General features: G+C 37.8%; 1 protein-coding gene across 1 annotated transcript in view; it reads right to left on the reverse strand.

The window, feature by feature from the left end:
- crim1 (cysteine rich transmembrane BMP regulator 1 (chordin-like)) overlaps positions 1-14,715 on the reverse strand; it is a 146,740-nt gene that overhangs the window by 116,306 nt on the left and 15,719 nt on the right. The window contains exon 2 of the mRNA XM_077240129.1: positions 12,548-12,721. Coding sequence (XP_077096244.1) covers positions 12,548-12,721 — 174 coding nt within the window. The remainder of the gene's footprint in view (positions 1-12,547; positions 12,722-14,715) is intronic.

Here is a 14,715-nt window from a genome sequence, read left to right on the forward strand (position 1 = left end):
GTGTTAAATCTAACAAACTAAAAGACGTAAATGACATTTGTATGTATTCTAAATAAAAGTACAGATTGCACTGAATGTCAGCTTGCTTATTTTGATCAAGACAAGGATTTATTAAGTCCACATGTCAAGCAAACAAGAAACTATGTTTCTAACCACAGGTCAGCTGTAGTTCAAACCACACAATTTTGCGATGGTGTTTGCGAATGTTCGTTAGAACTATGTTTTCGGGAAACACCGACTCTTTGAACTATGCTGATAACGACGGAACTTGCGACCAAAGTTGGCTAACGATGCTTTCGGGAAACGCACCCCTGGTTGGGTCACAACACTGCTGGATGGCCTCCATGTTCCAGATACACACAGATAAAAACTGGAACTGCTCTTTCTTAGCTCAGGAGGTCCCTGCAATGTATTGAAGCCTCACTTTTTTCTTAGAAGTTTCTACTAAAATATCTAAGGAGAAAATAAATAAACAGAAAATAATGTTGATGTAAAGTAAGAGTATATAGCTATACAATGATTGTGGAAAGCACCATTCAAATAATTTGGTTTGGGGAGGATCTGATTAGAATTGTTTGAGTTCACATCGAAATTTCTGACTGTACATCTGAACATGGTATGAGACAGTATGCCAAACATTGAAAAGAGTGTCCATCATAAATAGCCTAAGGGTTGTTCATGATTCAGCTTGGGTCATCAGACAGATCACTCAAGCACTGAATCATTTGGAGCAATTTCTCACTCTGAAATAAAACGGGATACTTTATAAAACAGAAAGAGCACTTGATGAGATGGATATTTGCCAAACTCGCAAACATATTTTATACACAGTATGTGACCCGTGCTGGGAAAATGAGTCACAATGAGCTTTTTTTTTAGAAAAATATCTATAAGCAAAATATCTATACTTTTTTTTTTCCATGATACCACAATTGTATGATTAACATTGTGTGAATACTCGCCAAGACAGATATTTTGAAATACTGTAATTCTGTGTATGTGTATATCGGGATCGAGTCTGAGGCGTCTTTGTGTGCACGCTTCAGATCTGTCAGTCAGCGCGAGTAAGATCGTTTTTCATGGACAAGGGAAAGGTACTTCTCCCAGAAAACTTACAAATAAAGATACTTTTAGATGTTTAATTGATATTTGGAGCAAAGGGGTCGCTAGAAGAGGACTTAATTAACACATTTTTGTGAAAACCTCAAAGTCGATATTTCACTTGTTTTGCCTTTAGCTCGAAATGATCCCGTGCGCATTCGGACTTCATTTGCCAGCACTGGTCACATATACATATATATATATATATATATATATATATATATATATATATATATATATATATATATATACACATATAAACACACAAACACACACACACGCATATAAGCTACAGGTGAAACTCGAAAAATTCGAATATCGTCCAAAAGTTATAATTTTGATGATTATGGAAATTCTAAATCAAAGAAAATTAGAATATTACATGAAATCACTAAAAAAAAGGGTTTTAAATACAGAAATGTCAGCCCTCTGAAAAGTATAATCATGCATATGTATATAGTTATATATATTAAATATATTAATTTCACCTTTTAATTTGAATTACTGAAATACATGAACTGTTGCACAATATTCTAATTTTTCGGGTTTCACCTGTATATATACAAAAATATATTCTTCAATACATTAAGACATTGGCAACTTAAAATTACTTTTCTTGGGAGAAAAAAAATCTGAAGTTTAAGCAAAATTCGCCTTGGCCATGAGTAGTCCGAAAATGGTGACAGCGCTGCAAAATACCTTGAAATCAATTAACCTATTATAAGTCGAGGTGTAAGTCCTTTAAAGCTCCTTAAACAGTGCCCTCGGGATAAGATGTTAAGGTCACCAGCGAGGCCTGCTAACATTCCACTAAACTCCCAAACAAGATTTATTTACATGGTAAATGAAAAAGATTGGATTTTAAAAGGCAATAAGCTCTAAAGGAAGTTCTACTGACATGTCTCTGGCAGAAAACTACACATGGCAAAGGTGACGGAATCAATGGTTTTAACACCTCTAATTTTCCGCCTCAGGAGAAAGGAGGGAAACTACTCATGTCGTGCGCGAGAGCTGACCCTGTAGATGTGACGGGGCCGCATCCAATTAACACCAGTTTGTGATGTGGTGGTGCTCTGGTTCTCACAACATCTAGTATGTCCAGACGCCTGGACAGATTGATGAGCGAGTTTCGAAAGCCGCATCGGCTCTAAATCTTGGCTCCTGACTGTGTAGAGGAAGAACACATTCGTGCTGAACAGACAGTTGTCCTCAAACATTTACCACTGCCATAGTCAGGGGAGGATAAAATAACCCGTAGCAAGAATGCTGTGGATATTTTTGCAGACCTTTAAAAAACCACAGAGGTTAATTACACTCTGCTCCCATAATAATTAATGCCAACAAACATTATATACATACAGTATATGTATACATATATATAGTATTTAAGTTTAAGAAATTAAAGGGTCATTCCACCGGTGGAGACATGAATATGTATTGAAAGTGGGTCGTATATGTAGTAGAATAGTATCATAAATTTCTAATTTGGGACCTTCTTGGCCGATAAAAGGCAGAAAATTACTTTTTAGTGCTTGTGGATTGTAGACAACAATCCCCATAGTGCATTGCAATGCTCAGCTCCGCAGACCACACCCACTACAGTAGCTAGCTTAACTGCAAGATATTTGTGCAATGAACCTGCCACGTTAGCGTGTTAACAAAATTAAAATAAACTTACTTTACAGAAAGACGACCATTTGACCCTGTAGGCTTTGGCTGACGTTGCCAGTTGACCTTAGGTATTCTAAAGTAGGGCTCCAGGACGCCAGTATCCATATGGGGTGCGAAACTCGGGTGAGCAACAACACACACGTCCGTGTCATCCTCCGATTCCGTAGCACCGCTGGAATTCTCGGCAGCAGACAGACTCTTGTTCTGTGTCCATTGGCGCACAGTGAGAGCACAGGCACCACCAATCTGCCGCAGCTCGAGCCATTGCGGGCTCCTCGTCCGCGGCAGGCAGATCGTCTGCATCGGCTGTGGTGACAGCAGCTTCAGCCGCCTCCGCTTCCTCCATAGCCCTCAGCTGCTCGTCGCTATACTGTGGCTCATAAAGGTAGCCACGAACATCCGTTTCTACCATAACTTCGTCAAAATCCAGATCCTCCATAATGCATCCGCCTGTGTATTCAGTACCTTCGTTCATATTTTCAAAAAGTTTCTGCCGGTGAAATCAAACGCCCTGGCACTGATCTGTGATAGGTCTGTTAGCGCATTAGGTCCAACCCCCTATGGGCGGGTTTGAAAGGGCGGGAACTAGTGCTTGTAGTCTTCACAGAAATCCCCCCCTTTTACACTTCCTCCTACAATTACGTAAAATGACGATTTTTGCGTCATTGTAGGAGGAAGTGAAAAAGGTAAATAGAGGATTTCTCTCGTCTCAGGGGAAAATGAAAGAGTGTTGAACGACCATGCAATAGTATGACTGGATTTCTAACAATGGAAAGCTTAATGCAAATGGGTGGAGTGACCCTTTAAGCTGTGCATAAATTAGCCTGCTGTGGTTTTAGACAGCTGGCACGAGCAAAACCCTCCCAGAAAAGTTTATTTCAATTAAAAATTAAATTCAGTCCTCATTAAAAAAAAAAAAAACATTAAAAAAAAACAACACAAGAGACATCCACACTCCACACACCAAAAGCTGCACTTGTGCAACAGTGTTTTTCAACCAAATAATAAGCATGAGAAACCCATGCTTTCAGTTTAATTCTGTCTGGGTCTGCTATAAAAGTATCCAATTGATGTCAGGTGAACCTGAAATCAGCCAAATTATGCAGGGTTTAATATATATATATATATATATATATATATTATAGATGCATTTTAATTTTATTTTAACACACTTTTTATTTGGCCAATAGGTTTGGGAGCATAAGATAAAATAGCATATCTTCTGTAGTAAAAATGGCATTGGAGTAAGTTTTATTTATCTCCTTGAAACTTTGATCGATTCAAAACTGTATTTGCATCATTATATATTTACAGAAGTCATTGCATCACATTTGCAAGCAAATATTGTTGTTTTGATGCATTGTTATATTGGTGCATATGGCATATAAATGAAAATGGTTAAATATCATTCTTATGAAAATGCTATGATTATTTTTTAACGTTCACGGTAAATCCATCAATCTTGTGACATATTTTGAATATGGTCCAAAGGCAGAAAATATTTTCATATTTTTTTAGCCATATTACCCAGTCCTAGTCATCGTTACTAAATACAAATGTTACAACTAGTAGCAGTTTGTTCATGGTGCACAGCACACACCGTCACACCTGGAGCTCTGCCCATGTTCCACATCAAACGGTCGAATGCCTTTGCGTTTTCCTCTACGGGACAACAGGGAAAGTCAAAGTACAGTACATTCAGGCATTCCGTTCCTGGGTTGGCCGACCCCCCACGCTCTCTTTGAAAACAGGACATTGTTAAATCAGAAACATGTTGCTTTTGGCATGAAGCTGCTCTCTCCCTGCATACAACAGGGCCTGCAATTAGCATGGCCGGCTCCCCAGAACAAATATTCTCCACTGTAATCCTGCCAGGGCAGCAGAGACACAGCTCGACTGCAAGAATGCTTGGCATTTCCTTTAATGTGCTTTGGCTGAGCTGGGTCAGAGAAAACCAACAGTGAGAGCAGAACAGAGTCCCACACAACAAAACTTCCTGTTCACAATCACTTCTACACATGCGTTTTCTTTCTCAACTGTTTAGGTTCACTTAAAACATAACTGACTGTGTTAACGTGGATACTCTTAAGAACTGTAATTTTGTGATTATTTTGTGTGCATTTTGGCGCTTTTCCACTGGATGGTACGGCTCGGTACGGCTCAGTACGGTTCGGCTCGCTTCGCTTTTCCACTGCATGGTACGACTCGGCGCGGCGCGGCACGGCTCGGTTTGCTTTAGTTCGGTTGCTTTTCCACTGCAGTTAGTACCGCTTCTAAGTGGGTGGGATTAAGACTGATCGTTATAGTTTATCCGCTCCTCGGCAACCAACAAGAGGAACGTCTGCACTTCTCGTCCACTGACTACGATTCAGCCATTTCTTTTTTGGAAGTTTTTTATCTTCAAGGAAGTCAAGAAAGTAGTTTTAAAACAGGTGCTACAGCGGTGGCTGTTAATGGCTATTTAAATCTAGCGGGTTTGATGTCTCGCAAATACAATGACGCTGGTAGTGACGATTCTGTCTGTCTGACCAATCAGTGATCTGCAGTACTTCCATGTCACATTTTAGTATCGGTACGGTACGCTTGGAACCTAAACAGAGGTGGTACCATTGAAAGCGAGCCGAACCGTACCGTACCATGCAGTGGAAAAGCGCCACAAGTGAGCCGTGCCGAGCCGTACCGTACCGTACCATGCAGTGGAAAAGCGCCAATAGACTGTTTAAGCGTTTAAGCCCAAACATAACTAAATTTAGTACTGAGAGGTGGCTTTATGTGCTTTGAGTGCTAGCACAAAATATGCATGAATGAGTAAAATGAAGCGCAATACATGCAATACCACGTAGAAATTCAAGCCCTGTAACACCAACAATATTCATGCGGAGTGAGTGAAACGAGTGAGTGAAGGGAGGTTTGTGTGTAACTCGCCGTCGGAGAGATGAGAGAGAGAACGTGAATCTATTCTGTGGAAAATGAGGATATTTTATTGTTTTTATAATTTTTTAAATATATATATATTATATATATATATATTTTTTTTATGTATTGTTTCAGATATTTCAGTATCGATATGTGTTGAAAAATCGCTACTTTTGAACACTACATTGTACTTAGTTTACTATTTCAGTTGCCTTTTTTAAAGACTACAGTTGAAACGACGAACAGTTCTATAGGAAGCTTAAGGTTAATCCTACTTTAGATTTTCAAAAGAAAATTCTTAATGTCACGGACATGGCTCTATCCATGACTCTTATAGAGCCAAAAGTTCGACCCATTGTGGCTTCCAATGATTCCCTTTTGGAACCTTTTTCTAACTATGTGGATCATTACATTGAGCCGTATGTTTCTAAACTTCCGTCCTACATCAAAGACTCAACTGATGCAATTAATAAAATCGCAGAAATTAGCAACTTACCTGGTGATATTTTTCTGGTCACTTTAGATGTAGAAAGCCTCTACACTAATATACCCCATGAACGAGGATTAGATGCCTTACGATTTTACCTCCAAGATCGCACGGATTTCCCCCCCAGTAATTTTATTTGTGAATTGGCCTCCCTAGTCCTTAAGTTAAACTATTTTTCCTTTGTAGGGGATTTTTATTTACAGCTTAAAGGTACATCCATGGGCTTTACCTTCGCTCCAGACCTTGCCAATTTATATATGGGTATGTTTGAGTGTAATTTTGTCTTTAATCCCGAAAACAAAAACTTTTGTCAAAAAATTCTGAAGTGGTACAGATATCTTGATGATATAACTTTGTCTTTTTCAAGGGAAGAACTCTTAGATTTTCTGTCTTTTTTGAATGATGTTTATGCAGATCTAAAATTCTCAATTGAATATGATCTACAACGTGTATCTTTCCTTGACATGTGGATAGAGTTAAAGGATGGAGGCCTCATTACCACACTCTACAGGAAACCCACTGACCGTAACACCCTTCTTTTGGCAAGTAGTGCCCATCCTAAAGCTTTGAAAAATGGCCTACCTAAGAGTCAGTTTTATAGATTGAGGCGTATATGCCATTCCGATGAAGATTTCATAGAAAAGTCTTTGGAAATGAAACAAAGGTTTCTAGAAAGGGGTTATTCTGCTCAGTGTGTTGATGACGCCCACCAGGCTGCCCTGTCGAAATCAAGACAGGTTTTGTTTACAAAGAGTATCCAGAAAGAAAATAATTTTTCAGTAACCTGTATTAAAACTTTTACCCCTCGGGCTTACATGTTTAAGAATACCATTCTTAAATATTGGCACATTTTGACTTCAGACCCAGCTCTCATTCAACATTTCAAAGATCCACCCCTTTTTGTTTTTAAAAGAGGGCCAAACCTACGAAATAAATTGGTTAGAGCCAATATATTACCAAGTCCTAGACAGACACTTTTGGTTCCCCTCAAACATGGAAATTACCCTTGTGGTAACTGTGCTCAGTGCCACAATACGTGGAAAACAAACACGTTCACACATCCTAGAACAGGGAATTATTTTCCAGTAAGAGGGGTTATCACATGTAACACCAAAAATGTTATATATATGCTTAAATGCACATGTGATGTGATCTATATTGGCAAAACTATTCGCCCTCTGAAGCAAAGAATCAGCGAACACCAAAGTTCAATAAGATGAAATGATATGAATTATTCTGTTGCCCGCCACTTTAATAACCACTCACATCCTCTATCCTCCCTCAGGTTTCAGGGAATAGAACAGGTAACTTCTCAGAGAGGGGGTGATGTAGACAGGCGACTATGTCAGAGAGAGCTATATTAGATTTATATGCTAGAAGCTCTACAACCACTGGGCCTTAATGAGGATTTTGATATGAGTGTGTTTCTTTAATCTCATTACTATAGACTATTCCATGTTTTATGATGGCCATAGCCTGATATTTACATGGAATAGGGTGTTGATGTTGTGTATATTTCTTTATAGAAAAACATTTTTTTGTTCATTTTCTTTAAAAAAAAAAATTTTTGTAAATTTTTTTGAAATCTTGATGTAATTTATGTGTTTTGTTTTCAGCAGACCCTGTGCCTAAGGCTATATTTGATATAGGCTATGTTGAACTACATTTCCCATGTTCCCAATCCCTTTAGCCTTAGCCATGTTAACACAGGTGTCTGGCATTATGCAATTAGGAGAGGTGATTGACAAGGGCATTTTTATATGGCCACATTCACTCTGTTTGTATGTCTGAAGAAGGTCGCAAGACCGAAAACTTGCTAATAAATTGATCTTGCACAATGTTTTGAGTGTGCGGCTGCTGTATTTTTACAATTTTCCATAAAAGACTACAGTTGAAAAATGTATATAATATATATAAAATTCAACCCGCCGAAGTGGCTAGGAGGAGTGACTTCGGTACACGCCACTGCTTAAATCCACACGCATTTGGTGGGTTGGTGTGTATATATATATATATATATATATATATATATATATATATATATATATATTAAATAAGCTTTCTACTTACGTAGCTGGCAAAATATCAAGTTATATCTTTTCAAGCAACAGTTTCTAAAAGTAGTGCATTCATAAACTTACCAAATTACTCCATCCTCTAGGTCAGGGGTCTAAACTGGATTAGTGGAAGACTACCATTCACCTCCATGTTAATTTCAAACACAGGCTCTCTCTAAAAGAGCTCCGGCACATACCCTTACTGCTGTTTAGATCCAGTCATTTCAAGTTGATGGTAAAATTGCCTTGACTAACCTTGACCCAGAGCTCAGAAGTCTTAATTGATCCAAAAGTCTGCATGTTCAAATGCACTCTACCATTAAAACTAAGTGTTTGACACTGTGAAACAAGCCATTGGACCTTTTCCCATTTGTATTTCCAAACTTTAGTTAGTTTACAAGATAAAATGTGTTTAATTATACTATATTATTGAATTTTGGCAAAAAATTGGAACAATTAAAAGTTTTTTTTTAATGTTTGTGAAATAAGTCTCTTTTGCATTTATTTGATAAAAAAATACAGTAAACAACAGTAATATTGCAAAATCCTATACTATTTACAATAACTGTTTTCAATTTGAATGCATTTTAAAATATAAGTTTGCACAAACCTATTAATAAGCCAAAAAAATGTTTCTTGAGCACCAAATGTTATTACACTGAAGAATAATGGATGCTAAAAACTCAGCTTTGCCATTACAGGAATAAATTACATTTTAAAATATATTAAAATAGAAAACAGTTATTTTACTATTTCACAATATTACTGCTTTTTGATCTAATATATGCAGCCTTAGTGAGAATAAGAGACTTATTAAAATAATTCATGAAAGAAAATACATGATTGGCTTACTGTGTACGATTTGAAATCCCTTCAAAGTCCTTTCACTCGGAGGCCATCTAAACAGAGACCATACGAGTTCAGCTGATATCTACAGTAGTTGAATAAAAAACATTGCTATTTGTCATGATTACATTTCAAAGACATTTTAAATCAGCAAACAAATCTGACATCAACAGTATAATTTTGTATACAGTATAATATTTTGATTATTTAGGCCATTCTAGAGTAAATAAAAACACAGAAAATGCCTATATCTACTGTCTTAAAATCAGTTTAACAGATTTGACCAAATTTAAATGCATTCCCTTTGTATAACGCACATTTTCTCCCTCAGTAAATATGCCAAGGGGGACAGATTCTGTGTGTGCCAAAAATTTAATTCCTCAATATGTCATAGTTTAAGTGTTATTTTCTCAAGCAAATGGACATCCCTAATTAAATCTGAAACCCTTGAACAGTGTCTCTGTACAATAACCTGAACCTGTATCTGTTGGACAGTATCAGTGTCTTTTAAGGTCAGTTTTACCATCCTTCAAGTCCCACATTATTATCGACAGATTATATTCTGGATTTAAGAACCGCCCGCTTAAAAAAAAACACGTCGCATTGACATGTAAAGACTGGATTTACCTAAAATAGATCATACTACAATACTAGATGAGAGCTGATCCGAAGATATGATGCGAAGAACATCTTTCCTTTATTGAGGATTGATTTCCTGTAGTAGCAACAGTAGAAGAGACTATAGATGTTGTTAGGGAACCTTGAAGAGGGCACTGCGACGACATTATCAATCTTCACTGTCCTTAGAGAAAGACCCACTGTCCTCACAGTTTGGCTAAAGAAATCCAAGAGGTCACCAAACCTTTCAAAACAGACCCGTTCTGATAATATCAATAGCACTTAGGCTATCTATTCAACGTTTGCCCTTGTGCCTGCCAGCTTCCCGTAAACACAAAACACTCACTTGTGACGAAGGACGTTTTTCCATCGGGCTGAAAAGGGTGAACAACCTCAAAGAAAAAGCCCATATTTCTAGTGATTTAAATACACTTCTGTCTCTTTTTCACCGAGAGCGCAAAGAGAACAACAGAAGTGGAAGTACGAGATCGAATTTTTTCATATTACCGTGACGGCTCCACTTTCTGTGTGACAGAAGCAATTGTTTAATGTGAAATCAATAAAATCTCACAATGTCTGCTGACTCCAGACACAAAAGATGGCCAGGTTGATGAATCAAGACAGTAATGTTTTTCATATGCAAATGATAACTGCTGAGCGCATACCATTACAACACTGCGAAACATGTGTTTGGCCCACGCTCCTCACGGCACTGAGCGCAAACAGATATATGAGGAGATTGGAAGAAAAACTACTTTACGCAGCAGACAGAAAATGCATCACGATCTCTAGCAACAAAATAGGTGGGTAGTGTCTATACACGGTTTATTAAAAACATATTACTGAACTTACTATGTTGCTTTGGGCCAGCATGAGCAAAACAAACTGTGTTAGCAGTGACCATTTTTTTTGTTTTCATATTTTCTGAAGGAAATATGAGTGGTGCTTGCCTATGCAAAACTTCCTGTTCGGGGTTTTAGGCACTTCTTAAACAGACTCATTGAGGTAAATGTGCCTCTACCTACATACAAAACCTATACATACTGTACAACCCACTGCAGTTTCCTATTAAAATAAACATTAGTGGCAGTAAAACACCAAATAAATGTAGGTTATTTCAATGGTCCACTTTAGACATTCTGCTAACTATTAAGTAACACTGCAACTACATGTCATTAACTCTCATTAGAGTATTAGTAGACTTAATATCTACAAACACTTTATTTTCATGCTCCCTTAACAGACATTCTACTAGTAAGTTTGCAACTACATGTCAACTTATTCTACTAATCCAGACACCAAACCCTAACCTAACACTCTAATGAGAGTTAGTAGACATGTAGACGCAAAGTTTACTTTGTTTAAAGTGTCTAAAGTGGAAACTTTTCACGCATTATGATTACAGGGCAGATTATTGATTAATAAAGACATTTTTGTGCATAGTTCCTTGCAAAATACTATGTTATGACCTCAGAACTTTTTTACCGTAGTGAATTATTTGCAATATATATATATATATATATATATATATATATATTTTACATTTGCATCACATAATGTACAGGATTTCACTTGGTTTCCTGAACAGCTGAAAAGTGCCCAAAACCCATTTAAAACCAGCCAACAGACCAGCTTAACCAAGCTAGGAGGAAAGCTAAGACCAGCAAATCCTTTTAGTTTATTTTATTTTATTTTTTTAACCAGGTATTGCTTAGTGTAATATTTTTTTCCACCCCCGTTTTATTAGCCTGGCACCACTGTAAAAGGACAAAGGCATCAAAAGGCAATAGAAAAAAAAACATCAACATCGAGCTACTCATCAAGACAATTAACTATCTATTAGACACAACATCTCTAGCAAATTGACAACTCTACAAATAGAAAAGCAAAACAACATCCCAGACTAGACACAACATCACAATAAACAAGTGACAACTGCAACAACTCTAAAGCACTAGTCAAAACAACACGACAAGCACCTATTAGTCAACTAAAACAGGGGGTAAACCTTCAAAAATAGCCACAGCCGGCTTCAGGGATGACGAAAAGCACACCTGCCGCTATAAAACAACAAGGCCCTGCACCCGTTGCTATGACCGTTGTGATAACAAGCATGTTTTTTTATGTTTAATTGCCAGTGTGCCACCATCTAGTACTGAATGCACAGGCACGCTCAGAGAATACGAGCAAGCATCCATCAGGGACTGCATTTTTCAACGCAACATTTGCATTCTGATAGCTCTAAAAGGAGCCTTATCAGCCTCTAGTAGTAAATCAGATTTGTTTGTTTGTTTAATCACAGGCTTCTGAAAAAAGCCTGTCATTTAAGCAGGATGCCACAAAGAAAAGAGGAGAAAATACCCTTTTGCTTCCCCAGTCTTTACAAAAGAAAGGGAATTAGAACAAACAATTATGTAAAAAAAAGAAGGAAAAAAAGGCTCCAGGGATGACAAACACGTTGTCATGCAGTGGCTTAGCGAATCCAAGAAATATGTTGCTGTCTCAAAGTAAAAAAAAAGGAAGAACAAAATTTGTTTAGGGTTCTTATAAAAAATATCTTGGCAAACCTACTGCACTTTTGTACAAACAAAATCAATAATAAAAAATAAAATAAATAATTTACCCCAATTGCAACAATTGTACATGTGATTATTATAACGCATTTTTTTTTGTATGTTCAAAGTCAAGCAATCGAAAGTTCAAACACATATTTTAAACCCATCAAGGACGCATTAAATAGCAAGATGACATTATGCATACTGCAGAAAGACATGCGCGTGCAGGTACAAGTCTGTTACACGCTGAAGTAGATAGAGAGAAAAGATAATGAGAATGGAGAAATAAGAGGTACCTTCAATCTTCTGCAGGGCTGTCTGACAGGCGTCCTGGCTGGCGAATTCAAATGGGTTGTTGCATGTTCGTACACTGTCACATTCACACTTCCCATCAATGATGTTACAGCCCGTAACCAGGTTTTCATTGCATGGCTCAAAGCCCAAGAGCTGGTCGTCATCCCAGTTTTCATCTGAACGAAAATGAAAGAGACACATATCAATGAGAGTGCCACAGCAACAGAAATTCATTACCAGATCAAACAGAGTATTTTAAAATCCAGAATCGGGCCCGATACATTTTCACAGTATCATTAAAACCGCGGGTTCCCCAAAGCCAGCTGGTCTGGTGATGCTGAAGTAATGAGGCTTCTGAATGCTAGAAAAGAGCACATGGTCAATTACATGTGCATTTGAGGTCCAAGGGGTATCATAGATCTCAGGAATAGGAGAGAAACATAGACTTGTTATAAAGGATTATGCAGTTTCTACGTTCCTAGCCTCTCTCGACTTACACGATATATAAATGGTGGCAGAGAGCAGCACATTTTCAAAATAAGAATGACCCCGACCCTGAAGACGCTTCTATCTGCCAGGAACATTATGAAGTCTTATTTGCAGTTCAAACACACATTGCTGATACAAGCGCTGGTATTTCAGCCCACTGCATGTTCACCTTATCAGTGCGCACGCATGTTTGTGTGCTTAGTACGGATGAATACACACTCAAGATGGGCACATACCAGGGCTGGCTGATATATATATATATATTTTTTTTTTTAATAAACTATTTTACAATTTATTTGATACAAACCTAAATATTATTATTTTTAAATATATTACAAATGTATTTTAAAAAAATGTTTAAAGCCCACCTTTCTATGATATTGCATTCCCTAGAAAACATACTAAAAAACAAGCTGTGCAGCCAGCTGGTTTCCCAAACTGAACAGCTGAAAAGTGGCCAAAACCCCTCGAGAACCACCCAATAGACCAGCTTTACCAGCAAATCAGCTTACGCTGGTTTATTCATTTATTTATTTGAGCAGAGTATTGCTCAGTGAAGGTGTAGGAGAACTTGTTTGCCTGTTTTAACAGCCTGAAACCACTAGCATTATATTAATGTATGTTGTTGATCCCGGAACAACATCCCAGTCAGTTTTAAGGGACAAGTTTACAGTTTATGACAAGTTTACGCTTACAACCAGGGTTATGTTCTTCTACATCTGTGTTATTCACCTATCATTTCCCTCTGATTTTAGGGATAAGTTATGGGTAGGTTTAGGGTTAGGGATAGGACTACATCTTCAGGCAGAAATGTTGATCAAGGATCAACAAAATATGTTGATCCAGGAACATGTCTTACTTGGCAAAGTAATACATTATTACTAAATTATTTTAATACATGTCATTTGGCCATTCATTTTCCATACTAGAACTTAGTAACATAAATGACAGTTGAGTAACGTTTTAATGATTCGGTCCAAAGCTCAGATTTATTTGCATACACATCAACCAGACCCAGTGCATATTCTCAACACCAGCGCATGCATGTAGATGCATCTGCATTCATGTAATTTGTGTCTTTCGGCCTCCGAGGAATGCAGCCCGCTTGCCAATAAATAACGGGCCTCGTGCTTCTATGAGCAATTCGGCTGTTGAGTCAGAAAGATTTCTGTAGAAACCTGCCTGGTACTGCAGAGAAACCTTCCAAGTGATTTAGCAGAAATTACACTACTAAATGACTTTGTTTTGTATCCATAACGTCTCAACCCCTGGGTGGGTTGCTTTAAATACTCTGAGGATAAACAAGTCATGGAAAAACATTCCTTTCACCCGCCCTTGTCTGTTCTCTGTGGGGTCAGTCACAGCTGCACACTTGCGGCCCAGTGTTTCGGTCATCTGCATTTGATGGGTGTGATTCCAGCTGTACGGCACAACACCCGTACGGTGGGCCGCCAGAACACAAGGTTCCTAGTGGTGGGGGAAAAAATCCTAATTTTCTGTAATGACTTTGAATAATATGGGGGACATGAATCGCAATATACCGCAGAATCGAATTACAATACTTGCTGTATCGCAATATGTTAAAGGATAATTCCGGTATTTAACACTTTGAGTCTGTTTTGTAGTTTGTTTTGGATGAACTAGAGTGGTGGACACAGAAATTTTGACGATGGGTCCTGTC

Source organism: Siphateles boraxobius, unplaced genomic scaffold, assembly GCF_051911475.1.
Source record: "Siphateles boraxobius isolate OS27281-9 unplaced genomic scaffold, OSU_SipBor_1 22, whole genome shotgun sequence".
Classification (NCBI taxonomy): Eukaryota; Metazoa; Chordata; class Actinopteri; order Cypriniformes; family Leuciscidae; genus Siphateles; species Siphateles boraxobius.